At 39.1% G+C, this 21,661-nt stretch overlaps 1 protein-coding gene across 4 annotated transcripts in view; it reads left to right on the top strand.

Annotated features, from left to right (window-relative positions):
- The window catches only part of CDKAL1 (CDK5 regulatory subunit associated protein 1 like 1), a 427,625-nt gene that overhangs the window by 142,602 nt on the left and 263,362 nt on the right, over nt 1-21,661 (top strand). For all 4 annotated transcript variants that reach the window (XM_063325809.1, XM_063325812.1, XM_063325811.1 and 1 more), the window contains 2 exons: nt 4,704-4,752; nt 20,007-20,127. In XM_063325809.1, the coding sequence (XP_063181879.1) occupies nt 4,704-4,752; nt 20,007-20,127 (170 nt within the window). The remainder of the gene's footprint in view (nt 1-4,703; nt 4,753-20,006; nt 20,128-21,661) is intronic.

Genomic DNA, 21,661 nt, shown 5'->3' with positions numbered 1-21,661 from the left:
CTTCCCAACTCCTACAGTGGTATTTTTTTATTTATTTTTTTTTCATCGCCTGGTAAGTCACTCTCTTCTGAGACAGAGAAAGTTCATGTCACAATATAAGGAGATAATTTCTGGAGGAATTGAAGTGCTCGCTTTGTAGGATTTAATCGTCTTCAGATGGGACCAGGATAGCCAGTATCTAACAGGCAGTGGCATAACTCCAGAAAGCATGAACACTGTGACAGTTGTCAAAGGGCAGTGTGCCTCTGGTGTAAATATGCTTCCTGCAGCTGACTCCTTCTGAAATTATCTCTGGGCTGTATTAAGAGGAGAGAAAATTCATACCTTTTCTTTTATCACATAGACTGCCAGGAAGCCTTACGCATTCCCATCTTTTTTGCAATACGTGGTTGCGCCAGATGGTTCCTCGGCTTCTTCAGTGGTGCAACTTGAACTAAACAGCATTTCTGTGGTGCCTTAGATGCCCACGTAGCTGACTCCATTAAAAGGCAGTCTGTGCCCTCCAGAAAATATTGGACGTTCATGAATATCTTGTTTTCATGACCATGCTTTATTTTGTTATCATGGCTGCAGCCACGAGAGAAGCACGCAGAGGCTTCTCTCTCAACAAAGACCATTAAGACATGGATATTTTAACTAAAAAGAGCTAACTGTTCGCCATTCTGAAGTTTAGCACTTTTTACCCAGCTTTGGTTGTAAGGGACAGCTGAAGACCATCTCTCCTGTTTTGTGTTTTTCCTATCACTTCAGAAAGACATTGGTCCAAATATCTTTACCCACAAAATGTTTCTTGTCGGTACTTCAGTGGATGCGTTAAACTGAATAAACTGAAAGTATATTTATTTCACTGTAAATCTTTTACGAGGTTTTGTCTTCCCAGATGACAGTGCAGGGTCTCTGCAGAGGTCTTGGTGCTTCCCTGAAGAGAATGTCACAAAGTTTTCCTTCCTTTCATAATAGGATGCACTTTCCTAGGTAGCTTTCTTTGGACAGAGACTCAAGGACTTCTACAGAGTACAAAATCTCAGTGTAAATGTGCAGTCTCTCACTTAACTGCCCGTTAAGAGTGTTCAGAGTTGATAGGGGCTGTCTTAGAGGTTATGTTTTTTCCAGAGTCCATCTCTTGCAACAGTTTCAGGATGTTAATACTGGTTCTGAGACAACTTGGATCATGTCTGAGAGCTTAGAAGAATTTGCATGACAGTCCTCAACACACATGTCTGTCTGCACTCGCAGATCAGCTGGCGTGAGACGCAGGAATAGCACATTACAAACATGTCTTTGGGCTGTTTACACCTAGCAGCCATCTGTTGAATGGGATTGTGACAGTACAAAGGGAACTGAGGGACTTTGATGACAAATGGACCATGTGTGCATTTCAGTACTCCTCTTCCTAATTATTGGTGCTTAGTTGGAGATCTCAGGGCTTTTGTCTCCCAGTGGGGTGTCGGAGTGTCCTGGGAGGCATGTGGTTTGAAATGTGTCTGGCTCGCATTGCATGTTCAGGAGTGACCTGCAGCTTCAGCCTCGTGTCTTCCTTGTAAGAGTTGGATACATATGATTGCCGAGCCATGCTTATGGCTAGCTCTGATCTCACCAGGAAGGCTGAAAGATTTTTTTTCCTGGTCTTTGTTTCAGCTCAAGCTTCATGCTTTGATACAACTCTCTTCTTTTTCCTTGCCTTTTGACCAGCCAGTTTCCTGCTTTGGCTGCTCCTTCATCCCACGGGTCCTGCTTGTCCATCTGAGCCCAGGCTTCTGCATCGGCCTTGATTTGTGGGTTTTGGGGGGGCGGGGAGTTGATGCGGGTCCTGCTCAGCTGCCGGCTCCAGTCTGCTCCTTAGCTTTTGTTCCATCTAGGACCTAATGAAGAACCATTTGTAATGGACCATGGGCATGCTTGTATTAGAAATAAGATCTCATTATTAGATCTAGTATTAGATCTTAGTATTAGATCTCACAAGATCTGTGGAGACAAGTACAGTGTACAAACTAAATCCAGTGGTGACGATACCCGCGGTCAATCCTGAAGGCTTATTGAGACTCATTGCAAAGAAACAATGAGGAATGGTGTCTTTTCCCTTCACACAGTACCAAGAACTTTAAAGCCTCTGTTCTTCGTGGCCTTCCTGACACCTGATGGAGACATTATTGGGTCTCTGCTCGAGAAGGTTTATGGGTGCCTTTGATACCACTCTGGAGTGGAATTATTCATAAGGTTAATAAGATACGGGGAAAGGAATCCTTCAGGCCTCTGTATAACCAAGAAAATTTCATTACCATGACTTTGTGGTTTTTTTCCTTTTTCTTTTTTTCCCTTTTTCAAACAAGAATCTTCTAAACCCTTCCCTCTTACTCCAGATTCAACTCAGTTTTACTAAAATACTTCTGTCTTCATGAATGAAGACTAGAAGCATTCCATGTTTTCTTCTAAAACACTTGTGGCTGTAGCCAAACAATTTCCAATACTTTCAAATGAAAAATACTTAATGTGGGAAATAACACATAAGGCAGAATAAACATCTGTTTCTAGTTGCGAATCTCATTATCTCTCTGACCTATAATTTTAATTACTTACATGAACCGTCTTCTTGACAGACATATTCAGAATAATTTAATTTATCCAGTAAAATGAAAATACAATATACTGGTTGGTTTTTTCTGTGTCTTTATTTAACAGAGGATTTGGAGCTATGCAAAAATTCCCCACATGTGTAATACAGAAAGTAATCATAGTTCATGGTTCAGGTTATGAATCAACCAGGTTTCTTTTGTTTTAAAATGATTATGAACTTAAACAGTTTAGTAGCAATATGTAGCAATAGTATTTTAGGCAATGTATTTGGCACAGACTGTGTTCTCTGTCTCTATTTATAGTTGTAAATGTGTACATGTCTGTTTTCTAGTTGCATTATATTATTTATTTTTAAAAAAATAAGTAGAAAATATATGTAGGTATCTTAGGTCATAATTTTTCAACTTATATCTCAAAGGGACATGTACGCGAGTATGTAAATACACGTGTTCCACACAAGTGCTTAAGTGTGCTTTATTTACAAGTAGATTGCTAAATATTGATATATGCCTATAATATGAATGTTTGTAATCTAGAAAAGGATTAAATATATATCTTTTTATAAGGTTGTTAAAATGCCAATATTAGTGATTCTTTAAATAACTGAATTTCTAGAATTTGTAACTAATATGCTGTATTCAGAAATCTGAAGTGGCAGAGATTTGTGTTTTGAAAAGGCTGTATTTCAAAAGCTTTTTTTTTTTTTTTTTTAAAAATAAATAATTAGAGTTTAACATGGACTTTGTCCAGCTCCCAGGCAAGAAGAGGAACAGACTCCCACTGACTTTAGTTGGGAACTCTAGATCAGACACCAGCTAAACGAGTGGGGTTTTTTTGTTTTTGTTTTGGTTTTTTGGGGTTTTTTTGCTGCTTTTAGACCGATTAGAAAATGAATGTGAAGTAGAAATGGTTGTGCAGACATTTGTTTACAGGAAATGACAAACTTGGTGGTTTAAGGGCACAGAGACTTAATGGCTTTGATGCAAGGGATCCAAGTTCTAGGCTCCTTGTTGCAGACCAGGTTCTGCTCTGAAGCCTGTGCAACTTGTGCTTTTCTGCTTGTTTTTGAAACAAACTGGAAAAGAAACTCCAAGGAAATGACTGCGAAAATCATACTCAATCTAATTCATACAATGTACAGCTTAGAGAAGCAGTATTTAAAAAGGAATATTGTGGAAACATTATAAACTAATTTAAATGTAGGGCTTTTTGTATTTGGCTTTTTTGCAAATATGTAAGCATATATACACATATATAGTAGACATTATGTAGAATATGCAGTTTGGTTGAAAGTTGGAGGAAGAATCTCAAATGTAAAAATTTTTGTGTTTAATTTTTCAGCTGATTCCTTCTACTTAATGTACCAAAATCAATAATATTGGCCATGAACTTTAAATAAAGAATAGTCTATCTAATAAGAAATAATTGAACTGTTTATCACATTACGGGTGAATTTTGGCAAGTGTAACCCTAAAACATAAATTTATTGTCTTCATTGGAGATGATATGTCGTGATCATTAAATATCATTCTGTCTTGTCAAAAGCAATGGGGCTTCTCCTTCCGTTTCCAAACACTGCCTGCAGTAAGTCCAGGACAACGTGTTGTTCCCTTAAACTTGACCACAGTATTTTTTAATTTATTCCCATGTTCCAGTGTCTTTCCTCCTTAATTTTCTCCCCTATAACCTGCCCTCCCGATGTCCTCAGTTTCTTGTTATGTTCTCTACCATCTACTATTTTGATGTTAGAGACAGGGGAGAGGGAGCACCCAGGGGCTGTTTGAGCCACCCGGGTGCTGACTACTGGGGTGACCACTGCCTTTCACAAACCAAGAACAGCAGATAAGGCCTGGACTAGGGCCCCTCTTTTCTTGCCATTTGGTGATTTTTTGCCAAGTTTACAGAAACTTGCCATTTTTGAGGGCAAATTTTGGATTAAGTTAGGTGGTGAGTTTTAAAGTTACTTTTGGGCAGATGAACAAAGATGCACACAAAAAGAATGTTTAAAAACATTGCCCCAAATTCTTTACTCCCCCTTAATCCAGAATAATACAGTTTTGAAAGAAGAGTTTATATAAACTATGTCCAGTTGTTGACTACTTAGATATTGACCTTGTGACTTTTTTTAGGTTCAGCAGATAGATCGTGTAGTAGAAGTTGTGGAGGAAACTATTAAAGGTAAGCATCACGCTTGAAATAATTGCAGCTAGTCTGACAGATGTAAGCATTAGCTAGCAGAAGTGCTGCTGTTATGTTTTTTATCAACCTAACGCTTGCTTTCTCCTCGGGCTAAACGTTTGGGCAGTGCAATGCTTTGCCCTGTACACTTTTTGTAAGTGGTAATTTCAGAGATCTCTTCTGGCAGGAACTCTGTGGCCTGTTGGATTCACAGGTAAATGTTCCTGGGGAGACTTCATTTAAGTGGCATCAACGTAGGCGGGTGTAAAGTAATGCTTAAGGTTTCTGTGCTGTCATTCAGCGCTATATCTCTGCTCTCTTATGATTAGTCCTCGTGTGTTTTCTTCTTTTCAGATGCTTTGGCTCACTTCCTTGAGCTTTCCTTAGCAGGACAGATAAATTATCCAGTGGTTTAATGTTCTTTTGTAACTGTGTTCCCTGTTCTCCCTGGTTGTGTTCATGTGTGTGTACACACAGTACTTTGCAGTGAGGGGTGGAAAAGGCAGTATTGTTTCTGCTGCCTGACTAGTAAACATTTGCTATTAAATAAATATATTTGTCTGGGTCTTTCTGGGTTACCTAAGTTTGTCTCCATTACTTATCAGGCCATAAAAATTACTGTTCCATGAAGCTTTAAATTACAAGGTTTAGTTTAATTGGCTGTACTTTCAATATAAACAAGAGTCTGGTCCACAAGACATTGCCTGTGACTTTAATGCTGGGGTATGATGTTTTTGAAGCACAGCATGAAAGTGTAGAAACAGTGCAAAATTTTAAAAGAAAAAAAAAAAACAACTATATTGCATAGTGTGGTGTAAGGCTTCTAAAGTTTGTGGTTTGAAGGCCTTAAGATTTCACGTTGTTATGAGTGCTTTCAAAAACGAAATCTGTACTCCCAATGAAAACTTTTCCCAGTTTATCCGTACCTTATGGCATCTCTTTTTGGGGAGTACAACCTACTGTACTATACAAAGAAAGAAGGAATATATTCAACGTGTTCATACGTGTTATGAAATAAGGCAAACTGTTTTCCCAGAAACATCATGGTGTTTATGACAATGTGTTGGAGATAGGGATGCTGCATGATTTTTACAACAGCACAGCATTTCAGATCGCTGTCTGATTTTCCTGAATTTTGTTTATTCTTAAGGGAGTAAGATGATAACCTGGGTCAGCATGCCCTCCCTTTACAAAAATGGCCTTTTTAATATTTATACTGACTCTAGACATTACTGCTTTTTCAGTAACACAGTTACTCAGGTTATTGTGACTGAATATTATATGACTAGAAAGATCACAAACAAATCTAGTAGCAATTATTGCAGTCATGCTTTTCATTGAGTTGATTGCAAGATTGCATTTTATGTATTTATATAATTCTGGAAAATAACGTTAAGGAACATTTAAAATAAAAATTGTGAATTTTGGGAAAGATTTCGTTTCCTTTCTAGCTTACTATAAGTGATTTGAATAAAAAGGAGTAAGTGGGCTGCTGAATTCCATACATAGTGCCAGTTCCTTCAGGGATTTCTCATAAGGTACTGGAACGCAGGATTTCTGAAGTTTCATTGGGGAAAAAAATGAACAAAAATGGCTCTGCAGTGTGAGAGAGACATGGACGTGCTGGAGACAGTCCGATGAAGCGCTGTGAAGATGGTAAAGAGACTAAGGCTGGAGCATCTCTCCTGTGAGGAGAGGCTGAGAGCTGGGGCTGTTCAGCCTGGAGAAGAGAAGGCTCCGGGCCCTGCTTAAACGTGGGGTTTGGGCAGGATGGCCTCCAGAGGTCCCTTCCAACTGTAACCTTTATGTGAAAAATAGAATTTCGATTGGAAAGAGAATCAACAAATTGACAGGGGTCATAGCATATGATAATGGCTGATTTTTGGAAAAGACAACCATAAAAATAGGGTTTACTTATATTTTTTCATTTAAATTTCTTTAAAGATAATGCATTAATTTTATGTATTTGTGAATCACCTTCCACTAATGGAGAAGAATGTGACGCTCTTCTTCACTGTGTTTTATGAAAGAGTCTGACCAGGAACTTCCATTATACAAGTGAAGCAAAATACTGTAGATAAGCAAGACTGTGGGTTAAGAATATTTTATACTGTAAATAGATATATGGTAAAAGATTAAATTAATGTATGTAAAATCAAATGAAATATAACCCTCTGTCTTCATAAGTCTACATCATTTGTAACAACTTTTGAAGCTGGAAGTGGGTTCAGGAGGCAGAGGTGGTGTGGGGCGGGATTAAATACAAAATCTGAATTCAGAGCCAGCTGATATTAGTGAGTTTTAAACTGGATATCTGTCATATCTGTATGACAGAGTTTTCTTCACCTATTTTTTGAAAAGAAAATCAAAAGGTTGATCACCTTTGAGTATATCGAAAGGTGGTATACTCTTGTAGTGTGGCTATGTATATAGACTGAAAGTTTAAAAAATGTTTCAACTGAATATTTAAATTGAGTAAGTTTAAATTGCATTGTGCCTGCACTCTGTAGGGCAGCTGCGTTGGTAGATTCATCGGCCTAACCAAAGTGTCCTAATTTTCTGTCCAGATTCCAAAGTGGTTATCCTAGTTGCCAGTTTTAAGTCTAAAAGTCTAGCTTTCCTTGGGTTCCCCTTTCTTAAGGCGTACCTTAGATTATTCTTGGATGCTTGAATTTTGTAGTGTGCAGTTTAAAAAAGGGAAAACTTTGTTAAAAGTATTTGCTGCCTCGCCCCTTTTTTTTTCCCCCTAATAGTCTTCTTTCTGGTTTTCCAATAAAATGGCTCCCTTTGGATTTGGTTGGATTTGGTTGAAAATTTACTATGCTCCCAAAGAACATTACATTCTTGGAATTATTTAGAACTCTTTGTATGAAATATGAAGGGGTTTCTTCTAGCTTTATTTTTCATCCTTGAGGGCGTTGTCAGGAAACCCTGTTCAGAACAGTGTCATTCTGCTGGTTCTGCTGGTTCAAGAGATGGTTTCAATAGGTAGATCTTTATGGCGGTCTTTAACTCACCTCTCTGAAAACAGCATAATTTCCAGTTCCTGACTCTCCATTGAGATAATTCTCATAAACACTTTTTATGTGACTTTTTCATTTTCTGATGAAGAAGGATAAAAAGGTAAAGAAGGATGCTTGTGTTTATTATCACATTAGGAGCCAAAAGAGACAGAGAATTTTTAAGAGACCATGTGATGTCGCATTTTTCTATCACCCTGACTTTTATCACGAGCCTTATGGAACTTTGAAATTTCCTAATTATCCAGTAAATTATCAGGTAAACTGTTACTTCCAGAAGCTATATTTAATAACAGTGCAGTATTTGTATGCAGGTCATGTCTGATTAGTACTGTGTCCCAAGATGTATTTTAACTAGAGGCATATTCAGTACTTCTACTATGATATTGTAATTTATAATCTGAAACCTCTATACTGCCTACTAGGAGCTAGACAAATCACTTTGATCTCGTCCTCAGAATTAGGTTTCTCAAAGCGACAGCTACAACTGTGCTGCCAGAGTGTGTCAGTCTTCCTGATATACAGAACAGTTTCATCATGCAAAGCTCTTGTTTAATAGTTTAGTAAACCTTGCTTGATCTGCACATTACCCAGATTATAAAACTGGATTACAGCAATTTTTACATCATTGGGGCACCCATTTCCACTCATGTGCTTTGTTTCCTGGTAATATGTTATGATGACATAGTATGTTGGGAGAGTATTGCTAAGGAGTTGCGGTGCCTATGAGCTAGGATAAAACAGCGTCATAATTCATGTATGTTCCATCACTAAGTAAAATTTCTATATGTAATTTAAAAGCTGTTTTGTCTGATCACTCTCTATAGTATGTCACAATAAGATGACAATTTGTCTTTGATGGGAACCACAGAATGTCTTTACGGCGATTGCTCAAGTCAGCGTTTTATGAACCACTTTTAAAAGCTGTCTTAAAAAAAAAACATACTGTGTGTACAAGTTTGGATATAAACAGTTTACAGTAGGGAAGATAATACATTTATTCTGTAACTTAAAGGAGAAATTTTAACTGCTTAATGTAGAAATTCTTCTTTTCTTGGTTTTGAATTCAGGTCTTCAGAGATTTGGGTCTTTCCTCCCTTTCTAGACATGCTAGTTCTCAAATCCCATGTTATTAAAGCTTTCTGGGGGTGGGAGGCATGGAATGAGAGTATTTGTGTACAGTCTGCTTTTAGCTTAAGCCTTAGGGAGATGAGGGACACAGGTTGAATTGAGTTTAGTGCATATTGTGTCTGCCTAATGCTTTCACAAAACATAGTTTTACAATGGGTCATTAGACTTGATTGTAAAAAACAACCAAAGGAAATTACTTCAGGGTTGAGCCTTTTATACTTCACATAACCTTTCTTGATTTCAGTCACGTTGACCTGTCTGGTGAAGTTGCCCATCCATTCCCAGTTTAAACATTAACTGATATTTACTAACTGTTAAATTCTCCTCATGTGGTTAGTAATTATGGATTGTTGATAGTTGCAGTGTCAGTCTGTATGAAAATGAGCAGATAAAGAGTACCTATATTATATATAGGCTAAAGTGCAGAATTTATACTGGATTGCCTACCTTAGACTGAGTGTGTGGGTGTATATATGTATTGTATATGAATGCCAGTGTATTAAATGGTATTCGTGTGTGCTGTTTGATTTCATTATAATCTGCTGATAACAGTAGATAAAACGCTCTCTTTTCAATTTCTGTGATTGTGGGAAGAGTAGCCTTGACTTAAGAAGCTGATGACAAGCCAAAATGAAGAATAAAAATTGGAGGAGTCAAGAGTTCCTTTTTGAGGAAAAGTATCGTTTGGCTCCCAGTCAGGAAACTGACTGTTTGTGCCAAAGTGCTGCTTGAGGAGGGTCAGAGGGAGGGTAGTGGCCTCACCGAGTCCCTTCTTCTGTGTCCTTTCAAAGGACATAGAAAGGGGGGACAGTTTTGGATGGGTTATTTTATTTATTTCACGGTGTGGTGGATTGACCTTGGCTGACTGCCAGACCCCCACCCAGCTGCTCTCTTGCTCCCCCTCCTCAACAGGACAGGGGAGAAAATTAGATGGAAAAGCTTGTGGGTCACGATGAGGACAAGGGAGATCACTTACCAGTTACCGTCACGGGCTAAACAGACTCGACTTGGGGAAAATTAATTTAATTTATTGCCGATTAAAAATAGAGTGGGATGGTGAGAAACAAAGAGGAAACTAAAACTACCTTCCCCCCTTCTTCCCAGAGTCAGCTTCACTCCTTCACCCCTGACTCCTCCAGCCCCGAGTGGCTCAGGAGAATGGGGAACGGGGGTTGTGGTCTGTCCATGACAGCTCCTCCCTGCCGCTCCTGCCTCCCCACGCTCTTCCTCTCCTCCAGCCTGGGGCCTTCCCACGGGTTGCAGTCCTCCAAGAGCTGCTCCAGTGTGGGTCCTCTCCACGGGGCACCCTCCTTCTGCTCCAGTGTTGGTCCCCCACAGGCTATGTGCCGTTACTGCCAGAAATCCTCTTCCTGTGTGGGATCTCCGTGGGCTGCAGCTTCCTTGGGGCATATCCGCCTGCTCTGGTGTGCTCCTCCAAATGCCATCGGGGGACGGTGACCTGCTTCACCGTGGTCTTCTCCAGGGGCTGCGGGGGAATCTCTGCTGGGGTGCCTGCAGCGCCTCCTCCCCCTCCTCCTCCTCCTCTCACCTTGGTGCTGGCAGGGCTGTTTCTCACACTTTTTATCCTTGCTGCCAGGCAGGGTTTTGCCCTTTTGTGACACAGGCTTTCCCCGAGGCCCCGGCCGGCAGCTGGGGGGCTCAGACCTGCCCTGAGGTGGGTGGGTTGGAGCCGGCTGGAACCGGCTGTGTCCGGCTCGGGGCAGCCCCGGCCGCTCCTCACAGGGCCCGGCCCGCAGCCCCCTCGCCACAGACACCCGGTGAGCACTGCTGCGTCCACGACAGCGTTTCTAGGTAGTGGAATTGCCATTTCAGCTGAGATTATTGAAAAGTAAAGGTATTACTGGCAAAAATTATGCCAGGGGCTATCTGTATTTGACAGACTAAAGCAGGTGTGTGTGTGGGGGGGTTGAAATCGGGTTTTCGATAGGCAACGTACAGACCTGCAGCTTGTTGGTAACTTGGTGAAATGACCGTGGTTAAAAGATTCGGCATCACCCATTTGTTGTGGATTAATCGCTGAGATTAATAGCATGGTGTGGTAAATGTCACCCCCTGCCCCTTTGTGTCCCTGGATTGGAGATTTTGGAGCTATTCGTGTTTGAACAAAAATAATTGTAGTTTTTTGTTGTCATCTAAGGAAACAGCTTTATTTGTGGAGAGAGCGTCGTTCCCGAAAGCAGTAGCGCTTTGGGTTTTTTTCACATTAATTTGAGGACTACTTTGACAGCAAGCATTGACTTAGGCAGGACCTGAGTTGAGGGTATCCCGCCTTACAGGCTGTAAGTGAGGCTTCAGCGAGGGCCCCGGGTTGCGTTTTGGTTGCCCGTTACTGACGGCTTGGGAAAAGTGCGACGGACTGAAGGAATGAATTCAAAATAGTAATACCATTGTCTGTGCCAGTGTCAGTTCTGGGAGTTTAGCTTTGTAGGCTGTAATTTAAAGAAAGCAGTAGAGGACAGTAAAGAGTATACAGTAATTGTGGAGAAACTACTTCTGCAAAGACAGATTTTAATTGCTTTTGTAAAACATCAGCAATCGTGCGGCTCAAGATAAAAATCGTATCTGCTGGGGCAAGAGATTGCCATTGCCATAAGTTGATTTCTGTTCTTACACCAAAGTTTATTTTAGTTTTTGCTGTGCCTGTTCAAATGCTTTCGGGCGTGCAGTGCCTATTAGGTGTGTGAGACAATCCAGGATTTTTAGGTTTTGTAATTATTTTTCTCAATGTAATTATTTCATTGATTTGCTTTAGGAAACTGTTAGGACTGACTATCCCTGTTATGATTGTCATTGTTATGGCATTATTTTGTAAGTAGTTCACAGAAATGGAATGGGAGATAAATAGTGCTGCAGAAGAAGAAAACAAGCAACGGAGGGGAAACAAATTGAAAATTTTAGTAGCAAAATTGTGATTGCTCATTGTTAAATGAGCCAGTGATGTGCGTGGAAAAGATGACTTTTCTTCCAGACCTGTATGTGCTCTTTTCCACACCTGCAATGAATGATCATCTTACAGCATCCCTATTTTTCTGTCCGGTTCGTATCAGTTAGATGCAGCTGTGTTTAGCTCTGTTAGAGAACCCTCATGGCTGGTAAATGCAAAGAGTACCCTGTTCAAACCAGCGCAATTTGGTTACCCATAGGAAGAGCGTGAGTAGATGGCAAAGGAGTAAAGATGAAAGTAAAAGCTTGCTTTTGCATATAGTGATAGGTTCAGCTCAGCAGTTCACTCTAAGGCTAAATTTATTCTCCTCAACCTGCACACCCCAAAACATTAGGCAAGTTACTTGTACTGCTGTTCTGACTACCCACCCTTCAGCATTTCCTTTGCTCAGAACACAGCCTGTTTCATCCAATTCAAAACTTCTTTTCCTTGACATTTTCTATCCAAAATCTCCTGAGGTTTTGAGCAGCATCCTTGATCCTGATCAAATGCGTTTCTTCACAGAGAGGTGAGGACAGAAGCTTAGGGGAACTCTCTCTGTAGTCGATTCTTAATGTTGTCCTTCTGAGCTGTCAAATTGTAGCCAGCATTTTGAGTTCACAGCAGATTTAACGTTTAGTCGCTTTTTCAGAAAAGACAATAACATCACATGATCTCAAAATAAGTAGGGTGAAGCTATTGAATTCTGAAAAAAAAAATAGTGCCTTAATATAGGGCATTTCAAGCGCTTTTGTTATGAGAGAGGAAAGTACTGTGAACATGTCAAAAATGTTCTTGAATACTTATACATACATTCTTAATTTAATTCTATGAAACTTTTATATGAACAGTAATGCCTTGTTAATAGTTATCTCCTTTTCTGTGTTACTTGTTGCGCTCTACTGTTTTAGTGCTTGTAGATACTGTTATGATTGAAGGATACATTGGAGAAATACCAAGAATAGAGAGGTATTGTATGTTTAATGGAAAGTGATGTATGAATTTTAGCAATCTGGGCCACCTGCAGAGCTTTTTTCTGAAGTTTGTGAACTTCCTTACTATATTTGATATCTTGGTTTTGAAACTAAATAAAATGAATTTTAAAAAGTCCCTGTCTTCACCCATGTGACACATTCTGGAGTCTTCAGAAACAGAATTGTTGGATGCTCATTCCAAGTGCAAGGCTTAGTAGATGTATATATTTCAAGCTAGTAACATATGTGCTGTATGCTTGGTAATACCTGCTCCTTTCTCTGAAGCTTTTTTTGAGTTGGTTATAGGGTGGAAGGCAATCTTCTTACGAAAGAAGAGACTAGGTCAAACATACCACCCACTGTCAGAAACCTGATGGGACTGGTTGGCTGGCCCAGGGCATCCTTTTTCCTGTGATGCTGTGACACACAGGGAAAGATCAGCAATTCTGACAGCATTAATCTGAATTCTTCCCTGTCTTGTAATGGATGCAGTACCTGCCTACACCAGTTGAAGAAGGAGTTTGACACAACATCCCCACCTTCATTGATCTGAGGAGAAATAATTGATATTAATTGATTGGCCAGGAGCAGGGCATGTATCTTCCAGTTAAGTTTGGTTTTTCTTTGCTCCCTGTATTTACTTGAGCCAGGAGATCCTGCTGATGACACTCAGGGATGCCTTCACTACGTAGTTAACATGCTGCTGGCCAGCTGGGGTTGGTTTGGGTGGGAGCACTCATGCAGCAAAGCCCGAAGCGGATTAGTGTCCTTGTTGTTTCTGCACTTGTGTGTGTCTGGCAGCATGTGATTGCTCTGGGGAGCTCGGGGATTCCTTTGCAATCAGTCATGTCTGCTGTGGGGACAGCTTGTTTGTGCTGCAGGGCAGGGAGAAAAGATGGGAGAGGAGCTTGGGGTCTGCCCTTGCTACATGTGGCCTGCTCCATCAGAGGTGGACCTCGAAGCCTGCCTGTCCACTGTGACCTCACCAAGGCTGCATTTAAAGCACCTGCAAATTGAAGAGGTTTGGGCCTAAATATGAGTAACAGCCCAGGTTAGCTGTACAGTGTGTTAGGCAATTTGTGTTGCATCCTTATATTTCAGATGCTATTTTTTCCTGTTAGTCCTGTCAGAAGATCCAAAATAACTTTAGAAGGTTGTTTATACCCAGTAGCTACAGAGTTGGAAGAACATAACTCTGGAAATAAATCCAGTATTAAAGTTTTGTAATAACTCCTGATTTGCCTCTTCTGCCTTTACACATATTTTTTTATTTGATCTTCTCAGGCCCTCTTTTGTCCTCATTATGTTCTTGACTGTTTTTGTTACTTTAAGTTTTCTAATTCTTTTCACCTTTTATATTTACCTGATGCTCCTTTCAGTCTTTGTCACTGCTTTTGCTGCTTCTTTACATTTCTTCCTTTTTTTCTTCCTTCTGTTTTTCTTTGGATAAATTAATTATTTTGTTTTCCCTTCATATGGCTTTGCCTTCCTTAGCTATGCTGCTCCTGTGTGCCATTTTTTCCAGTGGTAGCCTTAAGGAAAGGAAGCTCTGTATTCATTAAGAAGTGAATAATGGTGGACGGAAATGTGTGCAAGCCTACATGAAATAGTGCTTAGTTCTTTTCCCTGAAGATGCTGGGGAAGATCAGACAGCTTGGTGAGTGACAGCTAGGAAGTATAGAATGGTACATTGGCAGCCTTGTTGTGAGGAAAAAAGTCTTTCAGGAAATGGTGAACAACCTCTAAGTATAATGATGTAACTTGGAAACGGAAAGAATGGGTAACAGAACAAGCTGAAAACAATAGAAATTGTCGCTGCCAAGGCTGGGGTTTCCTGCATCTTTGAGGATTTTCTTTAAACTCATGTTTTTGAGCTGCTTGAGGTATCTGCACTGAACTTTGAAGCTAACAGCTAAGAAATACTACTCTGTGTCTGTCTGGGAGTTGTGTTTCAGTGGCACGCTGTGTAGCTCCATTGGGGTGTGCAGGGATGGGGAGGAACCCTCAATGGACTCCCTCTTCCATCTTTCAAGCAGGTATTATTTCCCCGCAGCTACTGAGGGGTGCCAGCCCATGGACTGAGTGAAGCTGACTATTTTTTGAAATACAGTAGGTCTATTAATACCACCTGATAGATATTTGCAACACCGATAGGCAGTTGTTAACGTTAACTAAAGATTACTTAAGCCAGGCCACTTCCCCCTCACTTATCCGTGTATCACACTAGTAAAATACCAGTTCAATTTGAATCTGTTTGCTCTGATATCATTAACATGCTTCTCTGGGTCGAGGTCACGGGGGTCTGACAATAACCTGAGGTTCACAGGACATTTAATGTTGTTACAAACTTATGGCAAAGAATTTGTATTACCTATCCATTTCATATATTTGTATTTCAAGATAAGGCATTCCCTGTCACGGTCCTGAAGCACATACATCTACAATTAAAGGTATACATACATGCCATTAATATTATGTTACTTTTTGGTATCCTTTTTGACCAGTGGAAATAAACGCCTTGAAAATACTTTCATTCTGCACACTGGTTTATCAAACAGACATGCTTAAAAGACCTTTTTTAGACTAACATTAGGATTTAATATCCTGATTAATTCATTTCAACCTAATCCTCTCTGCAAACAATGCCAATTAATGTGAATTGTGCCTATTGACTTGTACGTAAAGATGAGTTTAATTTTAAACAGTTATAAAAAATAGAGAGCTCTGATTCATTTCAAATTGTTTCTAGCTTGATTTTATTTACACTTGCTGTGAGCGATTCTGCTGTATAAGCTTGCACGCTGGACTTGGTTAGTACTACTGTTGTGCTGTAATCTGCATTAATTATCTATTAATTAGTGAAAAACTGCTCTGAAGCATGACCTAAACCTCTAATTAACCTTTTCATTTTTTTTTTTAATAGAATTTTATCTGCTGGTAGACTCTGTGGAAGTAGAAAAGTTATTTTTATTGCAGAAGAGGTTTCTAGGACTAGAATGTTTAGGTTATCTGTTTGTCATTAAGCTGTGCTTCAAAGCTTCCGTCTTCCAGTGAGCCATCAAAAAAGGAGTGGGTTTTGTTTGATATCTGAGATGGAGCACTCATTGTTATGGAAGTAGAAGTGATTACCTTGGCCTTCAAAAATGTTGTACTGAATTTAAAAAAAGAAAAGGGGAAAAAAAAAAAGGCAAACAAACAAAAAAGACTTCTTTTAAGTGTGGAACACCTGCTTATTTTGCTTAGGTAAGTTGTTATCCAACCTATAAAGTCAGAGGAAAGGTAACTTAATCAGATAAAATACTTTAGAAGTAAAACTTCTATGTTTTGCCCCGTTCTAAGCTTTGTAAGGAGGTCATAAATATAATTTAAAATTTACTGCTTTTTCTGTTATGCTTGTTGTTGGTGTGGGCTTAATAATACTGGTTAGACAGTTTAAAAAAAAAAAGTTTCCTAGCCTTTTCCCTATTGAAGATGACAAAATATTTATTAAGTTTTCTTGAAATAAGTACAGGGAAAAAAAGATCTACAGCAAGTGAAAAAGTATGATTCAGTGTTTATCAAGTTATGTTTTATTAATAGCAACAATGCTGTAAACAGATGCTTTAGTGATTACTTAAAATGAAACAAAATAGTCCTTGTATGGAGTAGGGGAAAAAGGATTTAAGGTCACGAGTACTGTAACTGAGTGTTTGTGTGCCTGCAGCACAAATTGTTGTAGGGGGATAAGCATGTGCTGCTTGCTTTCTGGAAGCATTAAACTCCCTGCTACAACTCATCTCCTGTACTGCTTTTTTTTTAATCCTCTGGTGTCTGGAGTGAAAAGTACAGGGATGTTATCAATCTTGAGTACCATACAGGTTTTGCAAGCCTCGTATTAACTTGAACTTTAGTGTCATTCAGTAGGAATATGGGAAAAACTGTGGCCGTACTTCATGTGAAAATAAGCTGCCATATTTGATTGCCAGGACATAGATTTCCTGAGCTTGGGTGCGGAGTTGGGGTGGGTGTTAACATTCAGTGGATCATGTGGGAGGTGGTCACAGAGCTGGGGTTTCTTGCCTGAATTAAGAAGGTCTCTGAAGGTAAGAGAGACCAGGTCTTACGCACCCTATGAGTTATATTCTGTGTGCAAGTGTCCCAAGTTGTTGGGTTTTTTTCTAATGTATATGGTAACCTGTCTAGCACCCGAAAGACAAAGATCTGCAAGAAGGTAGAAGTGGTACTTTTGGTTAACAAGATTTTCTAGACTACCATAGTGTTCATTGTTTTTCCTGTTTTCCTAAGAAAACATGTATTATAAGGTTTTGCCTCCTGTACAGGTCTGTCATTATCTCCATTTCATTCCCTCCTTACTAGCTTTTACTTCTCTGACACATTTCAAAAAGATTTGTGACAAGTTTCGTAGTCTAAAGGATATTCTTTTTTCCACGAGTGCCATGAAAAAGTTTGCCTCTTTGATTAACGTTCCCAGCATGAGAAAGAGAGGGCATGAGCTAAATTCTTATTATCTAATAATTCTTATTAGGGAGCGGTAATTCACATGGCTGTTTGTTGTGAGGGTATGCATTCAGAGCGAATCAAGCTTTGCTGATTCTACATTCTGAGATAATACTTGTTGGGGAGCAGGGGTTTTTTTGTGGTTCATTGGTTTGGTTTTGTTTTTTAAACTTCAGAATGGTGGTTTAGACCCCAGTTCCAAATGTATGAATTTCAGATTTTGGGTGGCTTGTTGTTAATCCTGATTGTTTTAAGAATACTGTGAATTGTTCCACTATATTTTCAGCCATAAAAACCAAATACACTTTTAATATGGTAATGCAACTCAATATTTTAAAAATGGATAAACTGGTTTATTCCAAATAAACCACAGTATTAGGAAATACAAAAAGGAATGTTCTCTGCTTCTAGTTTATTTTTTATGCCTACCATAATGCAATCACTTTTGTTATACAAGTAAATAAAATGGTGCTTGCAACTCCTTAATGAAGCATTAGATTGGAAAATAGCTGATTGTATTGTGAGACAAAGATATTGCTGTTACTGTCAGGAAAAGGTAGAAGTGAATAATTTAGCAAATGTTAATAGCACATTTACCATATTACTAAATTCACAGCAGGAAGTAATGAAATTTTTGTCAAATGCAACTGCAAAAATAATGTCTTTTAATTCCTGTTGGTGTCATGATGTCTGCTTTTAGTATGAACCATTATAATATCAGGCCAGTCCTGCTCATTAGATCACATTTTTATTTGAGAATTTTTGTGAATCTTGTAAAACCTGAGAAAGGTGGTATGCCAGAAGTAGTTGTTTATTTCTGGGCTGTTGCTGAATCACAGAAATAAATTCAGAGTGTGAATGTGTCCTGGTTCCGGTGGGGATAGGGTTAATTTTCCCAAGCCCACATGGTTCTTTGTTCCAGCTGAGACTAAACCGGGAGAGAATGCCACATGCACTGGTGAGGCTGCACCTCCAGTACGGTGTCCAGTTTTGGGCCTCTCACTAGAAGAAAGACATTGAGGTGCTGGAACAGGTCCAGAGAAGGGCAATGATGCTGGTGAAGGGTCTGGAGAAGAAAGTCTTATGAGGAGTGGCTGAGGGAGCGGGGATTGTTTAGCCTGGAGAAAAGGAGGCTGAGGGGAGACCTTATCGCTCTCTACAACTACCCGAAAGGAGGCTGTAGCCCGGTGAGGGTCCGTCTCTTCTCCCGAGTAACAGGCAATAGGACAAGAGGAAATGGCCTCCAGTTGCGCCAGGGGAGGTTTAGATTAGATATTAGGAAAAATTTTTACACTGAAATGGTTAATCAAGCATTGGAACAGGCTGTCCAGGAAGGTGGCGGTATTGTCACGCCTGGAGATATGTAGACATAGTGCTTAGAGATATGGTTTAGTGATGGTTTTTGTCAGAGTTAGCTTGATGGTTGGACTATGATAATCTGAAAAGGTCCTTTCCAACCTAGACAATTCTATGATTCTATGATTATTAAAAGATTAATTATTGACACCTCAAAACAGGTAGTGGAGAAAGACTTTGATGGATGACTTAGTTTTGTAAATAGCTGTTGGTAGTGTAAGTTAGAAGATTTGGTTGGACATGGTTTTTAATTGATCTGAATTGGTTATCTACTTTGCTGTGCTGGGTGTAGCTCAGCTAGTACTTCATAGTTTCATGCTTTTCTTTCACCCCCCTCCCCTTTTAGGGTAAATTTTTTGTTTTCTGAAATATTTGACAGATTGTAGCTGTAGTTTAATGTACTATCAAAGAGTTTTCCAGCTTCAATGGATACGTGATTTCTCTTTCCTCTACTCCAAGTAGTGGTTACTTTCCACCTCTTTTCAGTTATCTAGCATTAGCTTTCCCTTGCTGTCTCTTATCTGCCTGTTCTAGGCTTTGTGGAATAAATGATACAAGGCTTAAGTTTATAACCTGGGCACATTTTACACTACCTGTTGCAATAATATGCACTTAATTGTTTTTATTCTTCATTGTTAGATGTTAGCGAACCCTGTCATTTGTGCTTTTTAAATACAGGACTTAATGTGGTGTGACTGATGTACCATTGTAGGCAGTTGGTGATAGTATTTGTGTTTTACTCTCTGAAAATTACTGGCTTCAGTAAAGGAGTTGTGAGGCAGCTTTCTGACCTGCAGTCTCCTTGGTGTGAGAATATGCATAAATCTTGATAGTCAGCTTAGCCATGAACATGCTATTAGGATATGCTTCACAATGCTTTCCCTCAGACTCACACAGTCAGGTAACTGAAATGTGTTGGTTCTCCCTATAATAAGCTAAATATTTGTTTGTTTATTACCTACTAATTTAGGTTTGAACGAAATTTTGAGGAAAAATATTTTAATCCTGCAATACAACTTGTTTAAATATTCCTATGTTGGTGTTTGCTTGAGAATCTGAAAATGAAACTGCTTAGATCATTTTAATTGAATAAAACAGAAAATGCAAGTGTGAAAAGATAATTGGATGAAATAATTTGTTCGTTTTAACATGATTTATTTTACCTGTCAGTGTCTCTTTTGAAATGCTCCAGCTGGTGGAAGTACATTGTTACATCTCATTCTCATTTTCAGTCTTTGAAGTATAAACACTACTTCTGAAGAAGAGCGAATCAGAAGAAATATGATGGGACTTGTGCTTTGTATTGACTGCATTTTTGTGCTTTGTTTGGAGGTCATTCTGTGAGACTGCTGGGTCAGAAAAAGGATAATGGAAAACGTCTGGGAGGAGCACGACTGGATTTGCCAAAGATTAGGAAGAATCCACTGATAGAAATCATTTCCATCAATACAGGGTAAGAATCTTCCAAACGTATAAAACATTCAGTACTGCTGAGGAATTCAGTTTATCCTGTTCTGCAGGCCTGGTGTGTTACTCATAAGTTACATAGAAGGAGGCAGGATGACCACTTTTAAATAGTAAAAAATTTTAAATGGCATTTTTCTGGAAAATAAATCCCTGCTTATTTGGGTACAAGACTTTTGCTGCTCCAGGGCTGCATGCAATCATGCAGTCCTCATTGTAAGTTCATTTAACTCTTTCACAAAAGAAGAAGCCATAAGAAAATTGGAGGAGAAAAAAAAGCATTTAGAGGTTTTTTTTGTTCGTTTGTTTTTTTCCTGTGCTCTTTTAATTCCTAAGAAGGCTGTTCCGCAATATCGTTGGTAACTCATTAAGATCTGTAAACGCCTGATTTTTAGCTCAGGTGTATCATTGGCTAAATTAGATGTAGTTATTTTGCTTCTTGCCCCTTTAATATGCTTGTAAAGAGTTATCATGCTTATATTTCAGCCTTTTCTTTATTTGAATAAGCTACCCTCTGGCTGTCAAGCAACTCTGGATGCCCATTTCTCCATAGGACTACAGGCATTTTTCTGTTCTGTGTTTTTACTTTGAGGAATTCTATTTTAATCTTCCTTTCCTTGATGCTTTCCTTTTCTCAACTCCACTTGGTTGTCTCCCATTTGGTCAGTTTCCTAAAAAAATTGAAACAAAACAAACCCACACAAGTCCTCTTCTGATTTTCCCATCTTCTACAACTTATGTAGTGATTTCCCAGGTGGTAAAATATAAAATGCATTGCTCTGGGCATCCCAGATAGGTGTGAACTTACTGCCTAGAGAAAAAAAATGTGGTAGATCTTAGCGCTCTCTGTTTTGAGTTTAGTCTAGCACTTTCATAAACATTTCATAAAAGAGTTTTGTGACTACCCTCTTTCTCTTGTCTTTAAGTAATCTTGCCTTCATAATTTGCTGTAAAAGGTAGTGTGCTATTTAGGTCAGAATACCATTTCAAGGCTTAGTGTGGTTACTTTTTCTTCCTCTGACTTATGGTAAACATAGAGGGTGACATTTTGTCATATTTCTGAAATATAATACCTTTTTAAATGGCAGTTTCATGCATTGATTGTTTTTGAAGTCTGAATATGATCTCTTCTGGTGCAGTTACTTCGAGTGATCTAAATTTTTTCCCTCATTGTTTTTCCTGTCAACAACATCTTGTTTGTGCCCATGTCATCAAAATCCTTCCCATGCTTAAATGTAAGCAAAGCATTCTTTTACGTTTGGTTGCGTCTGAGTTTCAGTTGGTATAAATTTTTCTTTTCCATTAATATTTATCACAATCTAATGTTGTGTAATACCTTTCTAGTTGTAAATGTTGTCAAGGATGTAAACAGATTGAGCCATGGCCTTGTTTACATGTCTTTTGATTAGTAGTAGTGCATTTAAGATGTTAAAGTGTATTGCTCTTTCTAATACCAGGCTATTGCTAGCCTAATTACAGAGGTTATTACAATAAGGGAACCGCAGGGTACATACACTTCGCAT

The sequence above is a fragment of the Chroicocephalus ridibundus genome, chromosome 2 (genome assembly GCF_963924245.1).
Source record: "Chroicocephalus ridibundus chromosome 2, bChrRid1.1, whole genome shotgun sequence".
Lineage (NCBI taxonomy): Eukaryota > Metazoa > Chordata > Aves > Charadriiformes > Laridae > Chroicocephalus > Chroicocephalus ridibundus.
Note: the sequence above shows the minus strand (reverse complement) of the source record. Positions and strands in the feature narration are given on the sequence as shown.